Genomic DNA, 13,270 nt, shown 5'->3' with positions numbered 1-13,270 from the left:
CTCCTTCCTTTTCCAAATTAAAATTATTTCTAAAATGTCATGCTACATTTCTGTGGCCAACGTGACAAACCTCTGTTCAGTCAAACCGAAACGACTGTTGCCCTTGACTTCTGATTAATGGATATAAGCAAATTTTACTCGCACAACATTCCGTTGGTCACTCAAAGTTAAGGACAAACTGCACTGTGGTTACATGGAGACCTTAGAGGAAGACAAGAAAAATTTCAGGATGAGGGGGGCAGGGAGAGAGACAAACTCTTACCAGCTCATCAGCAACCAGAAGTGGATGCGTGGACTCTTCCCCCACGGAGGGCAGGCGGGTGCTCCCCACAGACGGATGCCGGCTGGAGGGCCGCGAGGAGGCGTCACCAAAGGAAGGGTACCGCGGGATGCCGTTGGGTAAAACTGGAGCGGAGTAACCTGGAGCTGCAGGGAGACCGTGGTGAATTCAGTACGAAGAGCCAGACTCATAAACAGACACTACACACACTCAACGGGGCCTAATGGGTAAAGATGGCTGAAACAGAGCTGAGAAGTCGCTCATAGTGCGATTTGTCTGTAGCCTCACTTCCCAGAGTGCTCTGGCAACAGGCCCCTCCCTCTCACTCTAAGATGAGTTGGGTCATAGGACACGCCTCCTTGTGGATGGAAATATAAGTGATGCAAAGAATGTGTGTTGGGGTATATGTATATGTGTACTCACTAGCAGGGTGTATACAATCTAAACACTGGTAGACTTGCAGGGTGTATCTATGTACTCTCTTGCAGGTCAGAGGGTTGTGTCTGTGTACTCACTGGTGAGTGTTTAGGGTTAACTTGTGGCAGGGCTTGAACAATGTTCTGCTCACACTCTCCCGTCTGGGAGTGTTGTTAGCCTGCTCTGACACTATTGCTCATTCAACTTGAACGGGCACACTTATGTTCTGTCGGGCTGGAAGTCGCTCTGGTAAAAAGTGTCTGCTAAATGAATGTAATGCAATGTAATGTGTACATGTACTCATTTATGGGTGAGTGGGGTGTGTGCGTGTGTACTCACTGGTGGGCGTGCGGGGTGTGCGGGGCAGCTCGCCCTCCGTCGCCCCCTGGGCGGGCTCCAGCACAGGCTCCTCCACCACGCTGATGCTGTTGTTGTGCATGATGTCCTGCAGCATGTTGAAGATCTCCTCAGCCCGAGCGCACTTGAAGGCGAAAATACCTGGGAACGCGAAACACACACACGGTCAAATATCCCTGCCTGCTACCACATGCACGCATGCAAAAAACGTACACAGAAATATCCCTGCAGACACACCAACGTTTAGACAGACCTGCACAAACATACAGTCAAAAGTTACATACATGCATATCTACACTCAGACTGTGCCAAACACATCAAAACCCTATACAGAGACACACACCTACATGGACACAAAACACCACAGACCAAAAAAACAAGCACCTCGGTTTCACCAGGTTAACAAAGGCAACTTGATCCTAAATAAAAAAAAAAAGAAGACCTGGAACATAATGCGGAGAGCACCGCGGCAAGCACCACAACACAGCTGCACTGCCGAACACACGTCACACCACGGTCAGCGCGCACATCGATACCGCGATGGCCGCGGTATTGTGTGGCAGAACCGAAGGCCTGACTTACCCCCCTGCACACGAACACACAAAGCCCCATCATCCCGGGCCTTCCTCTGCCAGCTTGGAGTCAAAGTCGACATTCTGACATTAACGACTGCCCGGGCTACGGCTACACCTTGAAAGAGAGGCGCTACGCTTGCAGTGTCCTCCGTAAGCAGAGGAATCCACCGTGAAGCCAATTAAAGACAAGCGTCTTGTTTTTGGTATTGAATATTTTTCCCCAACAGAAGATCATGTTTTTGACCCTGATGTTTTAGCAATCTGCTTTTAGCCTCTCTTTTCACACAAACACAAGATTTAATGTAGAATTCAAAATGCTCTTTGGATGAGATGAAGACAGATGAAGCTGCAAGATGGTAATGGTCGCTAAGATGGTATTTTATGAGCGTACAAGTGAATAAAGCACTATTTGTGAGTACAAGGTTTAAAAAAAATCCTAAATTTTACTGCATGTCAGGCAAAACACTATGTACGTGATGGTAGAGTAAGGTTTCGAGAACTTCTAAAATGGGTATACATGTCAACATGATTATCTTAAACTATCTGATTATCTGAAATTATCTGAAATTAAATTAAATTAACTGAAAACGTCTTTTTTGAGAACACTACCATTGATTCAAATCAGGCATTTGTACCACCAGCATGTGGCTTGGTGTATTTTCTGCCACTGATCCAGGAACACTTTTTCCATCCAAAACCTGCTCAGCATTTGAAACTGAACCAGTAAAAGTCATCGGGGGCAGAACCTCATCTAAGCTTATTTCATTAAGCCTGACTCTCGCATCAATTCCTCTACAAATGAAGCGGTGTCCTGTCTGAGCGCGGGCTCAGAGGATGAGCGGCCGGAGAAAGAGCGATGGATCGCGGAGGAGAGCGCTCACCTTGCCCGGTCTGGCAGCGGCGGCCGCTCTCGAAGGAGAAGAGGTTGGAGTCGTAGCCGTAGCGGCGCAGGCAGAGGTAGGGCCACTTGACGGCGTCACGCTTGCGGGTGTGCAGGATCAGCTCCTCCTCCGTCAGCTCCATCACGCCCGAGCCCAGTTCGTTCCCGTCATCGTCCACATTGATCACCTGCCGACAAGGGGGGGGGGGTCACCGTCACCCGCTGCGAGCACAGTAACGCTCTGCCCACGCCGGTGCCGCGATCAGGCTCTCTGAACGCGGGTCCTCATCAGCTGCTCTAAATGCACTACTGACATTAGTGTAGGCTGCTCTAAACCACCAGTGTCAGCACTGCTCCCCCTAAACGCACATCTTGTCACTCGCTCTAAACACACACCAGTCAGCACTTTCTCAAATGCATGCCGATCTGTGTCACTCGCGCCAAGCGCGGGCCTCAATCACCATCACTTGATCCAAACGCGCATCGGTCAGTGGCCCTCGCTGTGCACACACATGCAGCGGTGGGCTTCCTTTCCTCTAATCAACCTTGTAACTGTTAATCAGTGTTTGCCCAGTGAGGCACCCTCTCCCAGATAAAGAAATAAAGGCAACGAGAGGACACACACACACAGGCGACCATGGGGAGGGTCACCCTAATGGGTCCCACGGGAGAAGTCACCCAACACAGATGCAGACAAACGACATCTTTATATTCCAAATGTAGGAGGGAAAGTCAGTGCTTAATGGCTTCTAGCATGTTGATATACACTAACAATCGGTCATTTGTTACAGCGTGATGTATACCGCATGACATGCCTATAGTGGCCACAATAGTGTGAGATGTACACTTTGCTTCTAAAGTAGAGGTGTACATGCCTTATTATGTAAAGGTCTCCCCTCATACCTCCCCCTTCCTTTACGCGTGCGGTTGTATTGTAGGGTATGCCGTACAGTCATTCTAAGAGTGTCCATTAAAACACAAAATGCTGATGTAAATGTATGCCTGAAGATCATGGAGAAACTGCTGCTAAAAACAAGAAATGCACAGTGACTGCCAGCTTACACAACATAACAATGAGAGAGAGCGAGCGAGCGAGAGACCTACCTTAAATTTGCTTTGGTGGTTATCTGGGATTGACTCTTTGTCAGGACAGCTACAGCAGCTACCCATGGCTTCTTTAGAAGACCATTTGATCACTATGAAACAAGAAGAGAGCAGGGAGACTTTACATTAACAGTACGCTGGCAGAGGCATTCTCTGTACAATACATAGTAGAATGTGGGTGCAATGTTCTCTCAGAGATGTAGAAATAATAGTTTAGTTAAAAGCCTCATCTGGGAGTATTAGAGCGCCTACATTCTATTAAGCTTCATTCTGAATTTGCATCAACTTCCATCTCTGTCAGATACACATCCGATTCAAGCCATGAATGCAAAAGATTAAATAAACACCAATCCCAGCATGTTAAAACGGGGGGACTTCCGCCAAGCGTGATGCTGTGCTTCTCCGCTGAGGCCAGCAGGGGGCAGAAGGGGGTTCTGCCTGAGGTTCCTCACCTAGGTCTGGCCGTCAACATTCCTGGTTCCCTCCCCAGCGCCTGGCCAGTGGACATGCTTCACAATGTCATGGTCGCTTGACACCTGGCCATGCGTACCTCCTGAAACAGAGGGGACACACTGCATATTAGGACAACTAATGCAAGCACCACTTAATGTAAATGTGTCTGTGAGAAGCAGCATTACACCTGCACTTTTCCAACCCCTTAACCAGTTATCGTTAGTTGCTGGATCTGATGAGTGGATTATATCCGTTTTGCTGATCTTGCACTTCAGATGGACTGAGAGGATTTGGTACACCAGAAGTGGGCTTCCCTCCCAGCCACCAATTAATTGCAGGAATTAAATCAGGCTTACATACTTTTTGAAACATGTTTGGCTATTTTACTGACAGGAATATACACTCAAAATCAAATGTGACTGTTACAAGAAAACCAGCAGTTCCAGAATTAAACAAAAAAACAAAATAGTATCTTTCAGTCAACTACAGTTCCCAGCAACCCACTGGGAAACCACACTCTTCCTTCTTCCTTGGCTGAAAGCACCCTGTACCTCATGAGGCCATGGCAGATGGTGGTGTTTATTTTTCACCTTGTCTCATAACTGCTCATAATGTTGCCATACATTTCTAATAATATGCAAGATGAGATGTTCTTGTCTGGTACGTACACCAGGGATATTACACTGATTTCCCCTGTGTTACTATTTAAGAGTGTCAAGTAAATTCACTCTGCTCGCTCGGTCAATTGACAGCTGCACATAAGCAATGCTCATAATAGTCCAATAATACTGGTGAGCACTCCAGGACTTAATATCCTCCTCATTTAATGTAATTCTCCTATGTACATGGAAGAAAAACTCTGGAGTGATGTCTTCAGACATCTAATTACAGCCACAGTGAAAAGCCAGCCATGCATTTTTTGCTGAATTGCGAAGGAAGTCTTGTGCAGGGCACAACCAACCACGCAGTTACGATCCTGCTCAGAACGACCATGTGGCTCCGATCCCGCTCAAAACGGCCGTGCGGTTCCAATCCCGCTCAGATGACCCCGCGGCCCGGCCGCCCTGACGGCAGTCAGCTGACAGGCAGCCACGTGCTGGGGGAAATTCCCAGACTCCCGAGCCGACTCAGAGGGGACATCGCGAGCTCCTGTGCCCAGTACCACTTCAGTGCAGAGCGCTTTAGCAACCACTATCAACTGCCCATTCCCTGACATGCATTTGTTTCAGAGCCTTATTGAACAAAGGCCCTGATCATTAGCCAGCATGGATAAATGTCACCCTTATAACATTCCCATCACAGTATTTTCACACAGTGTTAGAGCAAGGTCTCTTTTGGCCAGAGTTCAAATTAAATTCAAGTTGCTACTATACATACAGAAGTCGAGACAGAAGTTCATCATTGCAGAAAGCAGACTCAGGTGCTCTTCAGAGACGTTAAGGACTGTCTCGGTGTCTCCCACGACAACAAAAGCGAGGGGGAACTTGGCTTGGAGACGCCCTGAACTCCAGATGTACTGACAACCGGCGGGAGAGACCTCTCATCTAGATCAGGAAAAGACAGTGTGATGGCCTGGGGCGAAGATGCTGAGATCCCTCATGAACATGACCATGCCCCTGACTGAGGCCTGGCCACGCCTCTCCCTGAACACACCCACGCAGCAGCCTGCTTGTGCAAACCTGTCAACTATGTAAACAAAATGAGGTGGAGGAAAAACTAACGATCATAAATCTCTGCATTTGGCAACATATCACTTTTAATCCTTAACGACAAAATACTCTGAGCTTTAATCTGCATGTATGCACTGGAAATAAGATGACATGTAGCACTTCTTTACATTAACTATGAAAAGTACAAGCGAAATCACATATTCACACTGTGCCATAAAAACACCCAAGCAATAAATTTAACATCAGAATTAACTTTCACCTTACGAACAGAGACATCCAGTTTGAATATAACAAAGTATTACGTAGGTATGGAGTATAAGGAGTCTCACTAGCACATGGTGTTGACCACAGCGATGGCGTTCTTGGTCTTGTGGTTACTGGAGGAGTCCAATTTTTGGAGTTCATTCATGCTCTCATTTTGAATACTTTACTTGTGTTGTTGGCTGGGTGTGAACTTGACACTTATTTCTTCAGGTTACGATCGGACATTGGATAAAAAGGACCTTTAAACATTTTAAGACTGAAAATCGACAGGATGGGTACCGACTGCCACTGTTGACAGGATAATAGCAGTAACAATATACAAAAAATGCTGACATTCTTTCTTTATTACATTAGTTTCGATCTCCAAGATGTGAACAGAAATATTGATGACAATCTTATTTCATCAGCTATTCGTTTCCTACAAATTCACTATCTGATGTCATGTACAGGTTGAAATCAACGTGAGCAAAGCCTAGCACCTTGCTTCCAACGCGGTCTCTCACAGCCCTGCCCTTTATGCTGGTTACAAAATCGTAGCGCTACACTGCCACAGAGAGAATTACTCATTTATGTATTTGCTTGGCAGACTTTCAGGTGGTAACACCCATTACAGCATTGTTTCTGTCATTATTTTTTAAATACAGATTGGAGTGTAATATCCAAGCAGCGCACCCTTATTTACACTTACCAATGACTTTATGCATGTATTAAATCAGATGATGACACAACATAGGGGATGACGCCATTAAAGAGAAAACTAGACACATGGTGATTCAATACAATGAGATACAGCGAAGCGTATTCAGATACCAAGATAGACAAATAGCTGAAGCAGAGCAAAGTTTTTCATGACACAGGTGAAACTAGAGGTCTTGCGCATGTCCTGATACTCCCTCAGGACTGAGCACCTGGGAGACCCAAGACTGCCCAATGGCCTACCTAGGGTATAACAATCCTACAGTCTTTACCGCTTTGCTGCAGTCTGCAGCAAGAGTCTTAAGCAACCTTCATTTCTGCCGTTACTACATAGTGAGATAACTGGCCATCTTTAATCAGTTGTGCTGCTCACCACTGACTGTGCTCTCCTGATACTAGCTTATTACATTTGCAGCAAATCCAGCTGACAAGCAGCTTTTGGCATGAGGCTTGGCCTTTAATTGCTTAACGAGTTTAGGAATTTAGTGAAAAGCCAACAACACTAAACAAAATGGAAACTGGAATGAAACCCATCTGAGGGTGTGGGTATGTCCGGGTGTGTGTATGTGTGTGTGCGTGTGTGTGTATGTGCGTGTGCGTGTGCGTGTGCGTGTGCGTGTGCCTAAAGAGATATACGTGTTCTATTTTCAAAACATTTTGAGCCTGGAAAAGTACAAAAGGGTCAGAGAAAATGAAATAAAATGAGAACTGAGGGGTCATAACTGAGTTAAGCTAAAAAAAAAAAAAAAAGGAATATCACAGTCAGTATCGGGTCTGTAACTCCTGACAGTGGTCACTGTTTTAATTAAGGTCAATCCCAACACATGGGTTTGGACATGTGGCCGAGTTTCATTTTTGTAATTTTTTGGTCAAAGGCTGCACGTTCAGATAATACCTGTCACATCACTCAATGAGGACAGCAACATGCTAAGTCTGCTAAGTCATGCTAAGTTATGTGCTTGAAGAAGGTGGAATTTGGGCAGAAGAAGAGGCCCTTTCAGTCTTGCCGGGTTAGAACACACTGACCAGGTGAGCAATGGCAAAATGACCTCCATTGTTCCCACCGCAACAAAAGTCAGCTCAACCACACCAAACCGAACCAAGGTGCTCAAATCAACCCAGCAAGACAGTGAAAAACCATCAAACTGAACATGAAACACTCAGGAGCCACATCTAATCCCAGTAAACTGTGGTGTCCCACATGGCTCTATATCAGGGCCGATACTTTTATTCCTCGCCTATTTGCTATCCTGATGCCATGTAGTATGGAATTCAGTTCCATTGCTGTGCTAATGACATTAAAGAGCTATGTTCCAAGAAAAAGGCTTTAGATGGCTACACTGTAGTACTATAATAAACATGCCATCCATGTGACGGCCAGGTTCAGAACTGTGTAGGAGCCCAGACAAGGAACGAAGCCAAAAAAAAAAATCATCATCACCTGATCAGTTCCTGCCTAAGCGTAAGGTGGTAGGTCGAACTCTGATGACACTGACTGCATTCTCAGGTCCACAGATACAGTTTTTCAAGACACAGGGCAGATCTTGATGAAGTTCATGATTGAGGGTGTGGACCACGCTGTGCAACAACCATAAGCTGCTCTTAACCCTGCCACTGTTGTTACACCAGTGCATTTTTGTTAAACCCCACATCCTCTGAGCGTGACACTGCATATGCCAGTCCACTGTCCTGCTTCATGTCAAACACAGGGGAAACACACTGGTGCCAAGCTGGCAAAACAGCATGGACTTCCAGTAGCCCTGGGCATGGCAAAGGCACCGCACAGTAATGGGGAACAGGTTTTAGGTCTAGCAATACCAGCTTCCTCTCTGTTCCCAAGACGGCAACACCAGTACCACTCAGTACCACTGTTCTCCGCTGTTCAGGCAGCATACATTTATATTGTTATGAAAGTTAAAAGCAGCATAAAAATTAAATGTGTTATTAATATTATTGACTGGTAAAGCCGACAAAGCTGACAGAGGCCATGTCCAAAAATGTCCCATTTCTTCTGTCCTCGTAAGGACAGCACGTCACACATGCTGGGTATTTAAACAAATCGGGCGGTAGTGTAGCATAGTGGTTAAGGAGCAGGACTTGTAACCGAAAGGTTTGCCGGTTCGATCCCCGCTGGGACACTGCTGCTGTAGCCTTAACCCACAACTGCCTCAGTAAATATCCGGGGGGGAAAATGTCAGGGGGCTTGACATGTACTGTCTGTTAACACCTTCCAGCACCACAAGGTTACAGTGACACCTTTCTTGAGAAGATTTGACACTATGCGCATAGAACTAGCCAACAATCCATGCCAGCTTTGACTGGTTAGCTAAACATATCTCCCATCTGTACAACTGGATGCATACGTCTACTTGCTGCTGACTTATCCAAGGGCGTAAGAGCAGTATCTCACCTGGGATTCCATTCTCTGACCTTAGTTACAGGCCGAGCTCCTTAACCACCATGCCTCACTGCTGGCTTAATTACAGGCCTCGCACACAGAGCAGTGCTTAAGACCGTTTCCCCGCAGTCTCGGACAGACCCACGCAGCCACCAAACAGCCAGCATAACTGCTGGGAATTGGCACCGCAGGTCTTTCACAGCCCAACTGCTCCGCTCTTAGTGAACAGAACGTCCCGATGGTGAGACGAGTGTCTGTTATCATCTGTGAGCTTAATGAAATCAGACGTTGTTGACCCGCCGTCCAAAGACTGCAGTGTGCACCAAAACCACTAGAATCCTTCAGGCACAATAACTCAATTTCTAATCTACTCATCAGTTTAACATTAATCCTCATTTTAAAAGGTCAATGGGAAATTAGAAGTGTGTCAGTGGTGCCTGTAATTGGTGCAGAATGTGGATAAAACCGCAGAGTGAAAATGATCACTTAAACCTCTGTGACAGCATAAGAAAACTTCAAGTGATGCGTTAATCAACTATAAAATATAAAAAAATTCAAAAATCAGAATCAAAACTTAGGGAGAGACATTCAGTGTGCAAACACCAAGGCACCTTTCAAAGTCCCTTAGACCTTCCCACTACTGCACAAATGCATGTCATACTAACCAATGACAATCAATGATTTCACCTCATTTGCATCACGCTAATCAATGACAACCACCGACTATGCCTTGTTTTCAGCTGCCTAACCAATAGCAATCGCCTATTTCTTGTCATCTGCATCTCTATAACCAGTGACAATCATCGGCTTCACCTCGTCTGCTGTGAAGTTGTTGATGGAGGCCTCTCATCTATGCAGAAAGAGTGAAACCGCAGATCAAGCCTGCTCACAAAAAATGACCCTCAATCACTTTCAGCTTTATTTTCGTGTGGTCACATGATCCGGGTTAGGAATACATTAGACTACTGACAAAACTTTCACGAGCAGCATGCTACGCAGAATCAATTCATCACACAAAAAAAAAAAAAAAATCAAACAGTATTGGCTAAATTAACCTGGCTTTAATGTCACCATGGTTTTAGAGGAGACTAAAGGAAAGCACCCCTTGCGCCATCTGTAAGTTACCATAAGAAGGTGAGCAGTAGGGACAGCCTATGTGAGGCGTTGTATGTATGCTGTCTTGCTTAAGCATGTTGCCCAAGGGTACAACAGCAGCGGCCTACCGGGCAGTCAAGCCAGCAGCTTTAGTTTTGCGAGCCCTGATCCATACCCCTACGCCACGCTGCCGCCTAGTGAAGCAGCATGTATAAACATGCACATGCATCCCACACACGCACACGTGGGCATGCATAAAACGCTACAGTGCATTTAGTCATTTAGCAGACGCTCTTGTTCAGAGCGACTTACGAGAGTGCAAAACGCACAGAGACAAGTCTCTGGGGTGTGAGGCAACTTTCAAAATGTGTTTTTTTTTTTTTTTTAAAGTTGAGAGGCATCAGGGTGTGGATGCTGACTCTGATTGCAGCAGAGACCCTGAGGGATCCAACTCGCTTGTCTGCAAAGCTGCAGATGTCTGACGAGCCAAACTGACTCACGCCGCTTGCACGCTGGGCGTTCTTTTGGTGTCTAGCAAAGTCAGAAAAAAAAAAAAGACTGTCATTTTGCATTTGTAAGAATTTAATATAAACACACTCACGAACAGAGAAAGTCAGAAACAGGCTCTGAACCAGCACTGAAGAGGTTGGACTCCAAATGTACAGGCCGCTTAAGCATTATCAGTGCTTTACTGCTTAATTTTAATTATATGTTCACAACAACCTATCGGTATGAGTAGTTCTAGCCGTTCGACAAATGCGAGTTGTTGAAGTAGGATACTGCATTCCAAATGAAATTTGACCATAAAACAGATATATAGTTATCAGATGTACAGTTCATTGCCCAAAACAAAACAAAACAAATATAATGATTCATCAGTTTTGATGGAGGAGGAAAAGTATGCTTTGGTCTGTCAGCAAACATTAACAGAAATTATGAAGGTCTTTGGTGCTGTAGAGGGAAATCCTGGGGAGTTTATTTCCTTGAGCAAAAGCACAAGGAAGTACAGCGCAGGACTGCACAGACAGGCAGCTGGCGCCCGGGCCTTTGCTGAAATCTCGCCCTGCGCTTGTGCACGCAGTTTCACACCGCAAAGGGTTTCACACGGCAAAGGTACGCCCAGAAGGAAAACTCAATGGCTTATCACTGCAGAAACTCTCACTACGGGCGCGTACAGTCAATGAGAACTACAGGCAGCCTCTCCAGAACACATCTACTAATTGCGCAAAAAAGAAAAAAAAAAAAAAAAGAGCAGGAGCAGCCCCGGCACTCAAAGGCTGCTTTTTATAGAGCAGGCTAACGGGCCAAATCTGATATATTGATTAGGGGGAGCGAACGTCACATGAGCAGACTCTCACAGACGCAGAGTGAAGCTGCAAAGAGGATAAATTAATAACCGGGCAGGGCAGTTGAATGCATCTGCATGGAGCATAAAGGCATATGTACAAGGTTAGTGCACGGGGGGGAGGGGGGCTGATGCTCCAACTACAATAAATCAACTATGAAATGATAGCATCTCACTCTGGCAAGGAGATGCCGGCGGACTGAAAAGCCCCTTTGAGGCCACAAGAAGAACTGCCCCATTCTTTCAAACCTCTGTCCAAGCGCTGTTATTGACTCCGTCGCTGATGAAAAAGGATTATTCACAGGGGCAAATCCGGAGCGACGCGGAGCCGATTAAAAATAATTTCTATCAGGAGATATGATGCACGAGAACTTTGCGACCTTCGCGCTACACCTATTTATAATTCGTTCCTGCGTAGCGACGACCCTATCAATCGATCCTCATCTTTCCAAAACAGCTAAGGTGATCTATCCAAAACCTGGGCATTAATTTGGAATGCACTTAACCAGACATTTTTGCTGAGTCAGTATGAAATACGACTGACAGGTGTACAATCATTGTATTTCCTGATCATTCTTGTCTCGATATCTACTTTACCACTTATGAGATTGACTCCTTATATGGCTTTTTGCTTGTGTTGCACTCTGCCTCACTTGTACGTCGCTCTGGCTAAAAGCTTCTGCCAAATGAATAAATGTAAATGTAAATGCAACAAATTCAGTGACATTGAATGAATGAAAGAATGAACACAGCTCTTCAGCTCTGTTGACTGAATGTCCGTATTGCTAGTCTTATTAACGTCTTCATCTACGAAGGGAAAAAAGCCAAACTACACAGCAGGTAGACAACAAACCAGAGAGAGACTCCAGTAAGCAGAGTGTACATGGATGGACACACACACACACACACACACACACACACACACACACACACACACACACAGAGTAAGCGATCGGGACAGCTACGGAGTGATCGCGCTGAACTCCCTCTCAGCGGCATTCTTCTCCAGACAGGCCTCGTCGCCGGGGCAACCCCGCGCTCCCATTATGACCAGCTGGTCTTTCTTATTTTGAAAACGGGGCCCCGGCTAGCGCCTGAACTTTTTGTTTTATTTCCAACGGGGGAGAGAGTTTACTTTAACTCCCAAACCATTTTCAGAAAGGGGGGGGGGGGGGGGGGGGGGGGATCCAGGGCTTCGTGCTATCTGGAGGCATGATGTGAGCAGAGGAAACGGTCCCAGATCGCAGCCAAACGCTACGGCTCCGTCTAAAGCGGGGCCTCATACCAAAATCGAAACCGAACTCCTCCTTTAGAGTGCGTCTAGGGTGGTCCTTCGAAAAAATAAAACGAAGGAAAAGAGTCTGCTCAGATGTACCAAGCATTTAAATAACCAGTGTTGGAATGGACATTGACTTTCAGTGCGCTTGGTACTTCCAACTGAACACTTTCCGCTTTTAAATAACAAGACATTTGCCAGAAGAATAAGTCATAATTCAAAAAATTTGTCATTCACAGAGTAATTCTTACTCTGTATTACCAAGGTGCGCTGTAAGATTGAGACAGTTTTATCCAGGAGCTCACACCTGAAATCTGAAGTCCTCTGTTATGTTGCTCATTACACAGATTAATGCCAAACACCAGGATTCCGCCAAGAAACATAATCCAACGTAAAATTTTGTTTTTATCTTATATTCAAACACCCTGCAAAATCCATATAAAAGTCCACATAAAATCAC

General features: G+C 45.7%; 1 protein-coding gene across 1 annotated transcript in view; it reads right to left on the bottom strand.

The window, feature by feature from the left end:
- The window catches only part of LOC118770418 (fibroblast growth factor receptor substrate 2-like), a 29,368-nt gene that overhangs the window by 1,592 nt on the left and 14,506 nt on the right, over positions 1-13,270 (bottom strand). The window contains exons 2-6 of the mRNA XM_036518068.1: positions 4,066-4,166; positions 3,614-3,705; positions 2,511-2,697; positions 1,037-1,195; positions 263-426 (exon numbers count right to left, since the gene is read on the bottom strand). Of these exons, the coding sequence (XP_036373961.1) occupies positions 263-426; positions 1,037-1,195; positions 2,511-2,697; positions 3,614-3,679 (576 nt within the window). The 5' untranslated portion in view covers positions 3,680-3,705; positions 4,066-4,166. The remainder of the gene's footprint in view (positions 1-262; positions 427-1,036; positions 1,196-2,510; positions 2,698-3,613; positions 3,706-4,065; positions 4,167-13,270) is intronic.

This window comes from Megalops cyprinoides, chromosome 23 (genome assembly GCF_013368585.1).
Source record: "Megalops cyprinoides isolate fMegCyp1 chromosome 23, fMegCyp1.pri, whole genome shotgun sequence".
NCBI lineage: Eukaryota > Metazoa > Chordata > Actinopteri > Elopiformes > Megalopidae > Megalops > Megalops cyprinoides.
This window is presented reverse-complemented; position numbering and strand designations above follow the sequence as displayed.